Raw genomic sequence first — 13,989 nt, forward strand, 5'->3', positions numbered from 1 at the left:
CGCGCGCCACAACTACTGAAGCCCGTGCACCTAGAGCCCATGCTCTGCAACAAGAAAAGCCACTACAATGAGAAGCCCACATACCGCAACGAAGACCCAATGCAGCCAAAAATAAATTTACTTAAAATAAAAAAAGAGCTGGCGGAATAAATGTTTCTGTCCTGAAATGTGTACTTCAGGCAGGGGGAGGGTTGTCTGAGCAGCACACCAAAACATATACTATACCCAGTCAACATGAACTGCTGATTTACTATTTGCATATCTGCCCTTCTTTCACTGTAAGCCTCTTTAGGACAGGGACCTTGTTTATATATTTTCTGTATTCTCAGCTTTCTGGAGCACATGGCAGGCACACGAAAGATGTTTTCAGGATCTGTTCTGGGTCTTGAGGCTTTTCTTGCTACCCATAGGGGCCTCTCAATTCCTTGAACTTCACTGAAAAGTAGCAATAATGCCACTTTATATTTGTATCAAAGTTTGTACCTTTTCAAAGTGTTTTCAGTCATTCATCTCATCTGATCCCTAAATACTCTGAGAGATGCAGGCGTATTTATTGTTACCCCAGAGGCATTAACTGGACAAAGGCTTAAACTCCCATATGCAAACTTGAGTGCAAAGAAAATGGTTATTTTTCAAAGACAGTGACATCGAGAGACTCATTTTCCTTTGTATTCTAAAAGACTCTAAACGTACCATGACCACAGAGTCAGGCTCATAGGGCACATTGTAGTTCTTGGCAATTTCAATCAGGTATCTCTCCACCAGGATTTTGGGTGGGGCCTCCACACTCAGTTTGTGCATTAGCTGTAAGTAAAAGATCCAGGGTTAAGATGCACCTGCATCAACCAGCTTAAGCCTAACCTGTATCAATTTTAAACTTTGTTCCTCACATTTCAAATTGAGAGGAAAAAAAGAAGCTCCATCCAGTTAAATTATTTTTTTCAATCACAAAGCACAAGACCCGTGTATCTCTCACATTCTCTGGTTACATATGCCTCAAAGACTGATATTGCTGCCTTCCACATTTGAGATCATCTACCCTTCTCCCCACCTCACTTCTACCTCCATAAATCACAAGTGGCACAAAGGATAAGGTACAAAATCAGGAATGACACAGGATGATGGAAAGCTTCACAATCAGAGGTGTAGGACAGGGGTAAGGAGCTGACTGCACTGCCAGACAGCATTCTTCTCTCTCTTACTATGAAAGGTGCAATCCCAGATTAACCCTACATTACAGTGGTACCCACTGGACTCACTGCAGGCAATAAAAATAACCTGCCCCCACCCCACCCATTGCTTCATGTTTAACAATTATGTTCATTACCCGGTCATTCACAGTTCCAATCTGGTTGGTCCTACATAACTTGCCATATTCCTTGCTATACTTGGCACAGAGTTGATCAGCAACCTACAGAGAAAAAGAATAGTAAATAAAAATGGAAACCACTCCTACAGAGGGCTTCAAGCTTCCTCCTATTAACAGTAAACAGGATTTCCAAAAGACTAGGTCTGTAAAGCCTTAAGGGGTACATATTAATTCATTTAGTTATTTGTTTATCCAGCCATCCACTGAGCTGCAACTATGTGCCAAACTCTATTATAAGCATTATGTTATACACTACAAATGATGAAGAAAAACAGACATTGTACCTACTCTTATAAAATCTTACAGTCTCTGGGTAAAAACGATCATTACTCAAATAATCACAAAGATAAAGGTACAAATGCAGCTGTGATAGGGGAAAGGAAAAGTACACTAAACTATCTGCTTACAACAGTAGAATCAGACCTGATCAGAAAAGTCAGATAAAGTGATGCTTCACTGAGATGTAAAGGATGATCAGGAGTTAACTAAACATGGAGGGAAGGAAGAACATTCCAGGAAAAGAAAACAGCATGTGCAAAGGCCTCTGCTGGAAAAACAGGGCCAATCCTCAAGCCAAAATAAAATCAGTGAGCCTCTTGTGCAAGGCCCAAAGGAAGAGTGTGGTAGGAAATGAAGAAAGGCAGATGGGGGCCAGACAGTGCAGGGCCGTGTAGGCTTTATTAGTTTTGTTTCTATCACAAGAACAACAGGAAACTACTAAAGGACTTTAAAGCAAGGGGTAGTGACAGGATCAGGTGAGTGTTTTGAACAGAACCCTTAGTCGTTCTGATGGAATGGTGAACAGACTAAAGGAAGCCAAAGTAGATGTAGAAAAAACGTTCAAGAAGTTACTACAGGGCTTCCCTGGTGGCACAGTGGTTGAGAGTCCGCCTGCCGATGCAGGGGACACCGGTTCATGCCCCAGTCTGGGAAGATCTCACATGCTGCGGAGCGGCTGGGCCCGTGAGCCATGGCCGCTGAGCCTGCGCGTCTGGAGCCTGTGCTCCACAACGGGAGAGGCCATAACAGTGAGAGGCCCGCGTACCGCAAAAAAAAAAAAAGAAGTTAGTACAGGCAGGAGATGACAGTGCTATTAGACCAGAGTGGTCCCAATACCTGGAAGTTCAGTGAGGGGGCACTCAGTGTTAGGTAGACTTTCAGTGGTACTGGGTACTTGTAAGTTTGTTATTTGTCTTTTAACGATGGTTTTTGTTCTGCTTTATACTATGCAGAAATCTTTTTTACTTATATTATCACTCTTTGTTTATGGCTTTTAGGTTTTGTGGCATGTTTATGCCTTTTCCACTATGAGATTATTTTTTTTAATGCCTAACTTTGTTTCTTTAAGGTTTCATTTTTTAAAAAAAAACATGTAAATATTTGTTTCATCTGGAATTAATCTTGATATAAAGGAGGAGTACAAGAGAGGCTATAAACAAGATTTACATTAAAAGTAGAAGTAGTTGCCTCTACTCTCCCATTCCCCTACCCACAAAACTGTATAACCACCCTCCCTACCCTATCAGAATACAGGAGGCTTACTCTCTGGGGAGGTTAAACTAAAGGAACTGTGGGCTCCATGCACAGCAGAGAGCAGAGATACTGGCAACAAGAGAATTATGTGCAAATCTTCTCTAAGAGAGGAATGATACCTTTGGCTTCCTTCTCCCTGTGCTCTCAAAAATGCAGCCAGCTTATACCTTCCAGGTAGAAGACAGAACTCCTCTCTGAGGAAAATGACCATTCCAAGGAAAGAAAACTAGTTCCTGACAGTCTAGAGTTCCCTCAAGAAAGGGCTTAGTCAGATCATTTAACAATAAGCTGGTGCTGGAGGTATCATGCTCCCTGATTTCAAGCTATACTAAAAAAGCTGCAGTCATCAAAACAGTACGGTACTGGCATAAAAACAGACAAATCAATGAAACAGAACAGAGAGCCCAAAAATGAACCCATAGTTATATGGGCAATTATTCTACAACAAAGGAGGCAAGAATATACAATGGGTAAAAGATAGTCTCTTCAATAAATGGCGCTGGGAAAATTGGACTACTCTCTCAACACATACACAAAAATAAATTCAAAACAGATTAAAGACTTAAACGTAAGATCTGAAATCATAAAACTTCTAGGAAAAAATACAGGCAGTACACTCTTTGACACTGGTCTTAGTAATACTCTTTTGGGTGTGTCTCAGGCACGGGAAACAAAAGCAACAATAAACAAATGAGACTACATCCAACTAAAAAGCTTTTGTACAGTGAAGGAAACTATCAACAAAATGAAAAGGCCACCTACTGAATAGGAGAAGATATTTGCAAACAATATATCTGATAAGGGGTCAATATCCAAAATATACAAAAAACTCATACAACTCAACACCAAAATACAATCCAATTAGAAAACTGGCAGAAGATCTGAACAGACATTTTTCCAAAGACAACAAACACATGGCCAACAGGCACATGAGAAGATGCTCAATATCACTAATTAAGGAACTGCAAATCAAAACCACAATGAGATATCCCCTCACACCTGTCAGAATGGCTATCATAAAAAAAAAAGACCACAAATAACAAGTGTTGGTGATGATGTGGAGAAAAAGGAACACTAGTGTACTGTTAGTGGCAATGTAAATTGGCGTAGCCACTATGGAAAACAGTATGGAGATTCCTCAAAAGATTAAAAACAGAACTAACATCTGATCCAGCAATTCCACTCCTGGGTATTTATCCAAAGAAAACAAAAACACTAATTAGAAAAAACATATATATGCACACCTATTCTCACTGAAGCATTATTTACAACCACCAAGATATGGAAGGAACCCAAGTGCCTATCAATAGATGAATGAAAATGCAGTACATATACACAATGGAATATTACCCATAAAAAAGAATGAAATCTTGCCATTTGCAACAACATGGACAAACAAAAACAGAAACAGAATCATAGATACAGAGAACAATCAGGTGGTTGCAAGAGGTGGGTGGGAGGAGGAAATAGGTGAGGGAGATTAAGAGGTACAAAGTTCCAGCTGCAAAATAAATGAGTCACAAGTATGAAATGTACAGTGTGGGGAATATACTCAATAACTAAGTAATGTGTTTGTATGGTGACATATCATAACTAGACTTATCATGATCATTTTGAAATGTATAAAAAAAAATCACTATGTTGTGTAACAGGAACAACATAATGTTGTAGGTCAATTACACTTCAAAAATAAAACAAACATGCAACAAACTCATAGAAAAAGAGATCAGATTTGTGGTTACCAGAGGCAGGGAGTGGGAGGGAAGGGGGAATTGGATGAAGGCACTCAAAAGGTACTACAAATTTCCAGTTGTAAGGTAAGTAAGTACTAGAGATGTAATGCACAACATGATAAATATAATTAACACTGCTGTATGTTATATATGAAAACTGCCGAGAGTAAATAGTAAGAGTTCTCATTACAAAAATAAATTTTTCTATTTAATTTTGTATCTATATGAGGTGATGGATGTTCACTAAAATTACTGTGATAATCATTTCATGATGTATGTAAGTCAAGTCATTATGCTGTACATCTTATACAGTGCTGTATGTCAATTACACCTCAATGAAACTGGAAGGAAAAAACAGAAACAAACAAACAATGAATTGGCATCTGGCAATAAGCCCACCCAAGCACACAAGAGGTTCCAATCCACTTTTTAGTACCTCACTCTTAAATATGAACAGCCAAGGGCCATGAAACCTTTCAGAAAAGCCTCTATTATAAAAATAGTTTAAATCTAAGAAATAGATAGAAGGAAACAATACAGAAACAAGAAAAGTTAAAAAGGGACTATAATATTCTCAGAGAGTTAGAAGACATTGTAGCCATGAAACAAAAATAATAGACTATTAAAAAAATACATATTAAGAGACTTAAAAAGAGCTCTTAAAAAACAAAAACAGGGCTTCCCTGGTGACGCAGTGGTTGAGAGTCCGACTGCCGATGCAGGGGACATGGGTTTGTGCCCCGGTCCGGGAGGATCCCACATACCGCGGAGCGGCTGGGCCAGTAAGCAATGGCCGCTGAGCCTGCACGTTAGGAGCCTGTGCTCCGCAACGGGAGAGGCCACAACAGTGAGAGGCCCGTGTACCGCAAAAAAATAAAAAAATAAAAAATAAAATAAAAACATACAGAAGACAAGGAAATCTCATAAGATAGGTTGGGAGATAAGACTGAGACAATCTCCTAGTGAATAACTGGCAAAGATGTAGAAAATAGGAGAGAAAACAACTCGACTGAATTTGTACCTGAGCAGTCAGTACCATATCCACGATGTGGCAGGCAATTTCTCAGTGAATTTTTCTGTCTCTTCTACCAGACTCTAAGCTACAAGAGTAGGGCTGGTGTCATACTTTGCTCACCACTGTGCTCTCAGTACCCACCCAACTCACAACATCTGCTCAATAAATATTTGTGGAATGAATCAATGAAGCAAAACATCCGTTCCCTTAAATTAATGTTATTTTAACTTTACTGGTTTACAGTTGTATAAAAACTCTTCTATTTTTACATACTTAAATAACGTTACAATAAAAATAATTTAAGAAAAAACTGGGGGATATTTGTAACTTTGCCCCTTAGAAAAATTACTCAAGTTTGGAAAACACTGTTCTGTTCCATGATATAAGGCCTGAAAAGGAGGAAGAAACAAGTTTACAAAGACTTTTTCAAAGGCAGCATGAGAAGGGTACAAAAATATGTGGTCAAAAAAGCAGAAGTGACTTATTTACCAACCTTTCTAATAGGATAAACTTCATGCATCACTGAAACTGGTTGTACTCACAATTTTCAACTCAGCCACTTCTGACTGGAGTCGAGGAGCAGCCCAAATCAGTGTAGACACAGATTCAGCCAGACCAGAATCTAACTCCCTAATTAAGGTAAAAAAAAATAAATAAAATTTAACATTCTTTCAAACAAACAAAACCCCATCATCTGTATCCCATACTTGATAGCCTCTAAGGCAATTTCACAAATCTCACTGGATTCTCACAATAACTCTAGGCTTCAAGCCATCACTGTCATCCTATTTTGGAGGGGGAAACACAAACAAGTAACAAGCCCAAGGTCACAAAGTCAGAAAATGGTTGAGCCAAGACTCAAACTTAGGCCTCTTGATTCAGATTCCAAATTTTCTTTTCACCAGTTGTTTACCTTGAGATCAAGCCTTCAAATGAATAGCAGGAAGAATGTTGTTGGGTATGTGAAGTGGTAGTCCCTTAGTGCTATCGCACTACGTGTAGGAAGAGACCAGTATTACTACTCCTTTCTCAAATTCCAGAGGTGATTTGACTTAGGTCTTCAAATTAAAATACCTTACTTCATTACAGTTATACAAGATGAAAAAGTTCTAGAGGTGTGCTGAACAACACTGTGCCTACAGTTAAACAATACTGTATTGAGTGCTTTAAAATGTTTAAGGCAGATCTCATGTTAAATGTTCTTATCAAAAAAAGGGGGATACAAGGAAATTTCTGGAGGTGATAACTGTTTTCTAACTTGATTGTGATGATGGTGTACAGGTGTATGCCTATGTCCAAACTCGTCAAATTGTACACATTAAATATGTGAAGTTTTTTCCTAAATAACTATACCTCAATGAAGCTTAAAAAAAAAAAAAAAAGACAAACCAGCTTACTTCATAGACTGGATGAGGCCAAACCGAGCCAGCAGCAGGTCACAGTACAGCTCCAGGATCTCCATGGCCTCCACAAGGTAGTCTTCCCGAATAATGTGCTCCACTCGGATTCGAGCTCGTTCATCTTTCCCAGCAGCCAGATAGTCAGCAATCTCCTTCCTTGCTTTCTGGGCCAGTTCCGCTAAAGCACAAATCCCACTCCAGTCACAAAGTAGTAGTATACTGGGCCCTGGCCTGCAGGCAGACATCCACCCCAAAACAGAAAAGTGGGTGTTTCTACTATATCCTAGCTCACCCTCCCTTAGCAAATTTAGTCTCATCTCATCTAGTCTAGAATTTGCTACCTCGTCTAGATGAGAATATTGTTTGTGTAGCCAGAAATTTCCACCTATGGAGTCACGTTACCTATTCCACAGCAAGAGTATGTTCCTTTCCCTGCAACAAAGTGATTCAGTCTAACTAGTCACAAAGGACAGCAGAAATGTATCCAAAACCTAAAGGATATGGGATCCTTAAGACTTCATAGTGCTAGCCTGAAAGAGCCAATATTGAGGTGCTAGGACTCAGTGGTGTATTTTGGGAAAGAAAGTATAATGCAATCATGCATAACTCACTTTTTTTTTTCTCCAATAGTTTAAGACGGTTTATGACTAATCTCAAATTGACTCGTAAACGCTCAGCTTTAAATCCAGAGCCCAGCATGCTGTGCTATTCCTCCTGGAAAAAGATAAGAAGCACAGTGACTACTTTCAAGTTAAAATTAGTTCAGGAACTAAGACCAAGTTAGAGGGTGGATTATTTGACATTATAAACCAGAGTAGTTTTCTAATACAGGTAAATAACATGATCTGACTCACAGTTTTTAAAGGTCATTTGGCTGCTGGGTGGACAACTGATTGGGGGAGGATAATAATGGAAGCAAGAGAACCAAGAACAAGGCTATTACAACAGTCCAAACAAAAAATGAAAATAGCTTAGACTGGGATAGTTAGCAGTGGTGATGGTAGAAGTGATTGGATTTGAGATCTGTTTTGGGCACAGAGATGAAAGAACCTGGTGATGGATAAAATGATTATCTATCTCTGTACTGGTGTAGGAGTGGGGTGATAAAAACAAAGAAGCTGGAAGTCCTCCTACTTCTCCCCCCAAAAAGATAAGAGGTAGTAATAAGAAAAGATTATCAAATTTAGAACTAAATTCAAAAATATTATCACCTTAATTCCTCAAATCCTCCTACTAAGTCTTAGCCTTTGGAACAAGCTACTGCCCAAGATCACAGAAATATCATTAACATCTACCCACCTACAAAGAAATATACAAAGAGGTAAAAAAGTTAAAAAAAAAAACTGCTCTATAAAATTCGACAACAGGGATAAACAACAAGGTCCTACTGTATAGCCCAAAGAACTAAATTCAATATACTATGATAAACCATAATGGAAAAAATATTAAAAAAAAAAGAATGTATACATATATACAACCGAATCACATTGCTCTACAGGAGGAATGAACACAACACTGTAAACAACCATACTTCAGTAAAAAAAATTTAAGAACAAAAAGCAAAATAAAATAAAATTCGACAACAGAAGGCTATTATTTACTAAGACTTTTAGTGAACAGCAGAGTTAAAGTCAACAAAACCACTCCCTCCACCCATAAGACTTAAGGGTATAACACTGTGCATTGACCACTGTGCACTCTGTATCAAGACAGCACTATTTCTCTCTATTAATTATGGACCTGAACTTCAAAACATGTAATATCCAAACAAAAGCTAGGCCTAACAAAGTAACCGAAGGACAGACAAACCAAAAAACATACCCAATGTAAGGACAAACACTAGGAATAGTATGTCTGCCTGTGCATAAACCACTAACAGAAAACATCAGATGTATTTTCCTTTTGTAAAACTGCCTGCAGAATCCTTTATACTTCATTTAATAATTAACCCAAGTCCCAGTTTACAATGGTAAATATCTGGGATCCATGATAATACTAAATTATGTTCAATCCACTTAACAAATATTTGCTGATTATCTCTATGACAGACAATGGCTAGATGCTGGAGATAAAAAAATTTAGAAGGCACAGTCCTTGTGATCAAAAGAACTTAAATTCTATTGGGAAAAAAACAGCTAAGAATACCTGGCAACTACATTACTATTTGCTAAGAACTAGAATTCTAGAGTAGTACTCAACTGGAAGTGATTTTGCCTAGAGGGGACATTTGGGAATGACTGGAGACATTTTGGTTTGTCGTGATTTCAGGAGATGGTACTAGCATATATAGTAGGCATACAAGGATGCTGCCTACATCCTACAATGAACAGGACAACACCCCCGCCCCAAACAAAAAAAAATCCAGCCCAAAATGTCAATAGTGTCAAGATTAAAAAACCTATTCTAGAGAAAAGACATGCAACCTGCTCAGGGATGTTACAGAATTCTTTCTAGGAGAAGGAAAAGCCTAAGCCAAGTCCTGAAGGACAAGCAAGATATTTGTAAGGTAAAAAGAGGGTGTGACTATCCTGGGCAGAGGGAGTGATGTGTGTAAAATCCAGGTACTAGAAAGAACAAGAAGTTTTGTGAGAAAAACAAGTTCAGTACAGCTGAAGCATGGTATTAATTACAGCTTATGCCACATGTCTCATAATCCTAAATTCAAAACTTCAATTCAGGGCTTCCCTGGTGGCGCAGTGGTTGAGAGTCTGCCTGCCGATGCAGGGGACACGGGTTCGTGCCCCGGTCCGGGAAGATCCCACATGCCGCGGAGCGGCTGGGCCCGTGAGCCATGGCCGCTGAGCCTGCGCGTCTGGAGCCTGTGTTCCACAACGTGAGAGGCCACAACAGTGAGAGGCCCGCGTACCGCAAAAAAAAAAAGAAACAAACTTCAATTCAAAAATTATTTAGATGATGTCAGGTGCTATAGTAGGTTCTGGTGCTGACTAGATCCATACAGTATTCCTGTTCTGAAGGCATTCATAACCAGAGATAGATGGGAATTAGAAAAACAGCCTGGGAAACAGTAACTAGCACTAACATTTACTCTACCAGGCACTTGCCCAAGATCAGCCAGCAACTAAGTGGTAAAGCTAAGGATAAAACCTAAGTGCATCTGAATTCAAAATCCAATTAAACAATCCTAATCATACAGTGCTACATCATTTTTGGTACTAACAATTGTGATACAATATATATTTTTAACCCCCTTCAACAAATATTTATTGAATGCCTACTATACTGTGACAGGCCCTGGAGATAATATTGGTAAGGAAAAACAGACACGGTTACTGCCCTTATGGAAGTTTATAGTCTAGTTAGAGAAACTTATCACATCAGTAACTAAAATAACAACTGCAGTAAGGGCCACAAAGAAATAATGGTTCTCTGGAGTTTATTATTATGGGATTTGAATTCTTCAGTGGATACCGTCTCATAGATAAAAGATAACAATACTGGGGGTCTGATACAGTTATGACAGAAAAACGTCAAGATTTTTCGGTGGTTCTTAAGTAGTCTATAATCATCAGATGCCGTCAATACTTGCAAACAAAATATTAGTCATATCTGTACTTTATTTTCAGAAGCCTTAAAAACATATACATTTTGACCTAGTAATTCTACTCCTAGAAACCTAAGGAAATAATCAGAGCTTCATGCACAGAATTTTATACAAAAATATTTATCATGGGGCTTCCCTGGTGGCGCAGTGGTTGAGAGTCCGCCTGCCGATGCAGGGGACACGGGTTCCTGCCCCGGTCCGGGAAGATCCCACATGCCGCGGAGCGGCTGCGCCCGTGAGCCATGGCCGCTGAGCCTGTGCTCCGCAACGGGAGAGGCCACAACAGTGAGAGGCCCGCGTAACGCAAAAAAAATAAATAAATAAATAATAAAAAATAAATATATATATATATATTTATCAGCACATTTTAAGACCAAAAAATTGAAATAATGAACCATATGAATAATGAAATATTGTTCCTACTAGTTAAACAAATTATATATATTTACGATGGAATTTTAAGTAGCCACTAAAATATTTTTTAAAAAGCATTTACTGGGACTTCCCTGCTGGCACAGTGGTTAAGAATCCGCCTGCCAATTCAGGGGACATGGATTCAATCCCTGGTCCAGGAAGATTCCACATGCCACGGAGCAACTAAGGCTGTGCACCACAACTGCTGAGCCTGTGTTCTAGAGCCCACGCGCGGCAACTACTGAGCCCATGCACCGCAACTACTGAAGCCCACGCGCTCTAGGGCCTGTGTGCCGCAACTACTGAGCCCACGTGCTGCAACTACTGAAGCCCGCAAGCCTAGAGCCCATGCTCTGCAACAAGAGAAGCCACCGCAATGAGAAGCCTGCGCACCACAATGAAGAGGAACCCCCGCTCACCGCATACAGAGAAAGCCCACACACAGCAACGAAGACACAATGCAGCCAAATAAATAAATAAATAAAAAGCATTTATTAACTTATTAATGATATTAGTTTAAAAAGCATGACTATATATGCAGGATGACTCCAAATTCTGAGTTTTAAAAAAAGCACATATGTAAAGACAAAGGCTAGACTAAAAAAACAAACAAAAACAGATTTAGTTTTTCCTATATGTAAAACTCTTTTCAAATCCAAGGAATTTGAACATTAAAGCTAACACTAAAAACGAAATCTACCTCAGAAAGTATATAATTCGGAATTTCTATCAAAAGACAAAGAATAATATAAATAAATTCATTTGCCTCCTTAGAAAAGCAAAATGTTAACTCATCAGTAAACATTAAGATCAACTTATCAGAATAGGTATCTAAAGTGGCTAGACACTGAAAGACACAAAAGTGTTAATGGAAGAGACAGGTAATAAGGGGGTAGCTTTAGCAACATGAAGAAACTCTGGAGGGTGTAAAGACATCTCTATTTCACATATTTGCCTAAAATGGGTCAGCATCCACAAATGCTAGTTTGGGACCATAATGAAACAGCTTGGAAAAGAAAGGAACCCAAACAATCATAAGAATAGGGACTCTGAAGAAGAAAGTGCTAAAATTCTCTGAAAGAGGAGCTTAAAAATATTTTATGCTGCAAATATATATCGAACTCTGTGAAGGAAGTTGAAAACACTGAAGTGAGGTCTGTATTTCACTGTTAATCTTTTGGCTTGGAATGTGTGGGGGAGTTTCTCTCCCCCAAAAACACTACTGTAAACCTACTGTAGAAAGCAGATAAAAATAAACCTAAATTACTAATCTTACGATTCAGTAATAGTATTTGTTCAAATTTACAAAAATAAGTAAAATCACAGTGCCCCTTTAAAGGAGTCTAACAATCAGGGTCCTAGCTGGAAACACATAGTATCCACACCTGGGTAATGTGAAACTTTAATAAAGAGACTACTTACAGGACCTCCCTGGTAGTCCAGGGGTTAAGACTCCAAGCTCCCAATGCAGGGGGCCCAGGTTCAATCCCTGGTTGGGGAACTAGATCACGCATGCATACTGCAACTAAGAGTCCACATGCCCCAAGTAAAGATCCCACGCACCGCAACGAAGATCCCACATGCCACAACTAAGACCCAGAGCAGCCAAATAAATAAATAAATATTTTTAAAAAGAGAGACTACTCATGCAGCTCAATAACAAAAAAACAAACAACCCAATCCAAAAATGGGCAGAAGACCTAAATAGACATTTCTCCAAAGAAGATATACAGACTGCCAACAAACACATGAAAGAATGCTCAACATCATTAATCATTAGAGAAATGCAAATCAAAACTACAATGAGATATCATCTCACACCAGTCAGAATGGCCATCACCAAAAAATCTAGAAACAATAAATGCTGGAGAGGGTGTGGAGAAAAGGGAACACTCTTGCACTGCTGGTGGGAATGTGAATTGGTTCAGCCACTATGGAGAACAGTATGGAGGTTCCTTAAAAAACTACAAATAGAACTACCATATGACCCAGCAATCCCACTACTGGGCATATACCCTGAGAAAACCATAATTCAAAGAGTCATGTACCAAAATGTTCATTGCAGCTCTATTTACAATAGCCCGGAAACAACCTAAGTGTCCATCATCGGATGAATGGATAAAGAAGATGTGGCACATATATATATATACAATGGAATATTACTCAGCCATAAAAAGAAACGAAATTGAGCTATTTGTAATGAGGTGGATAGACCTAGAGTCTGTCATACAGAGTGAAGTAAGTCAGAAAGAAAGAGACAAATACCGTATGCTAACACATATATATGGAATTTAAGAAAAAAAAATGTCATGAAGAACCTAGGGGTAAGACAGGAATAAAGACACAGACTACTGGAGAATAAACTTGAGGACATAGGGAGCAGGAAGGGTAAGCTGTGATAAAGCGAAAGAGAGGCATCGACATATATACACTACCAAACGTAAGGTAGATAGCTAGTGGGAAGCAGCCGCATAGCACAGGGAGATCAGCTCGGTGCTTTGTGACCGCCTGGAGGGGTGGGAGGGAGGGAAACGCAAGAGGGAAGAGATATGGGAACATATGTGTATGTATAACTGATTCACTTTGTTATTTAAAAAAAAAAAAAACAATAAAAGTGAGGTACCACATACTCATTATTAGCCCCTAATCCTATCAAAATTCCATCTTTAAAATAATATAAGTAATGTTAGTGAGGGAAAAAAATGAAATAAAATGCAGATTATTCATTTGGTTAGGGGAATAGATAGCTATATGGGAGATCAGAATCTAAAAGTGGTATTTAGAATCCATAAGGTAGTCAGTTTATCACTGTCAAAATTGATTTTTGCATGTAATGGAAAGAAACATAAGTTCTTGCTGCTTTTAACCCTTCTAAATGAGTCAAAAAAACCCACAAAATATATCGAGTATATTGTGCACAAATAAAGACAATGCGGGTTTGAAGGAACTTTACTGATCAATGA

At 38.9% G+C, this 13,989-nt stretch overlaps 1 protein-coding gene across 7 annotated transcripts in view; it reads right to left on the reverse strand.

Moving 5' to 3' along the window:
- IST1 (IST1 factor associated with ESCRT-III) overlaps window positions 1–13,989 on the reverse strand; it is a 31,151-nt gene that overhangs the window by 5,366 nt on the left and 11,796 nt on the right. For all 7 annotated transcript variants that reach the window (XM_059999270.1, XM_059999272.1, XM_059999269.1 and 4 more), the window contains 5 exons: window positions 7,662–7,764; window positions 7,048–7,228; window positions 6,193–6,280; window positions 1,328–1,411; window positions 694–804 (listed from right to left, as the gene is read on the reverse strand). In XM_059999270.1, coding sequence (XP_059855253.1) covers window positions 694–804; window positions 1,328–1,411; window positions 6,193–6,280; window positions 7,048–7,228; window positions 7,662–7,749 — 552 coding nt within the window. In that variant the 5' untranslated portion in view covers window positions 7,750–7,764. The remainder of the gene's footprint in view (window positions 1–693; window positions 805–1,327; window positions 1,412–6,192; window positions 6,281–7,047; window positions 7,229–7,661; window positions 7,765–13,989) is intronic.

The sequence above is a fragment of the Delphinus delphis genome, chromosome 20 (genome assembly GCF_949987515.2).
Source record: "Delphinus delphis chromosome 20, mDelDel1.2, whole genome shotgun sequence".
In the NCBI taxonomy this organism is placed as follows: domain Eukaryota; kingdom Metazoa; phylum Chordata; class Mammalia; order Artiodactyla; family Delphinidae; genus Delphinus; species Delphinus delphis.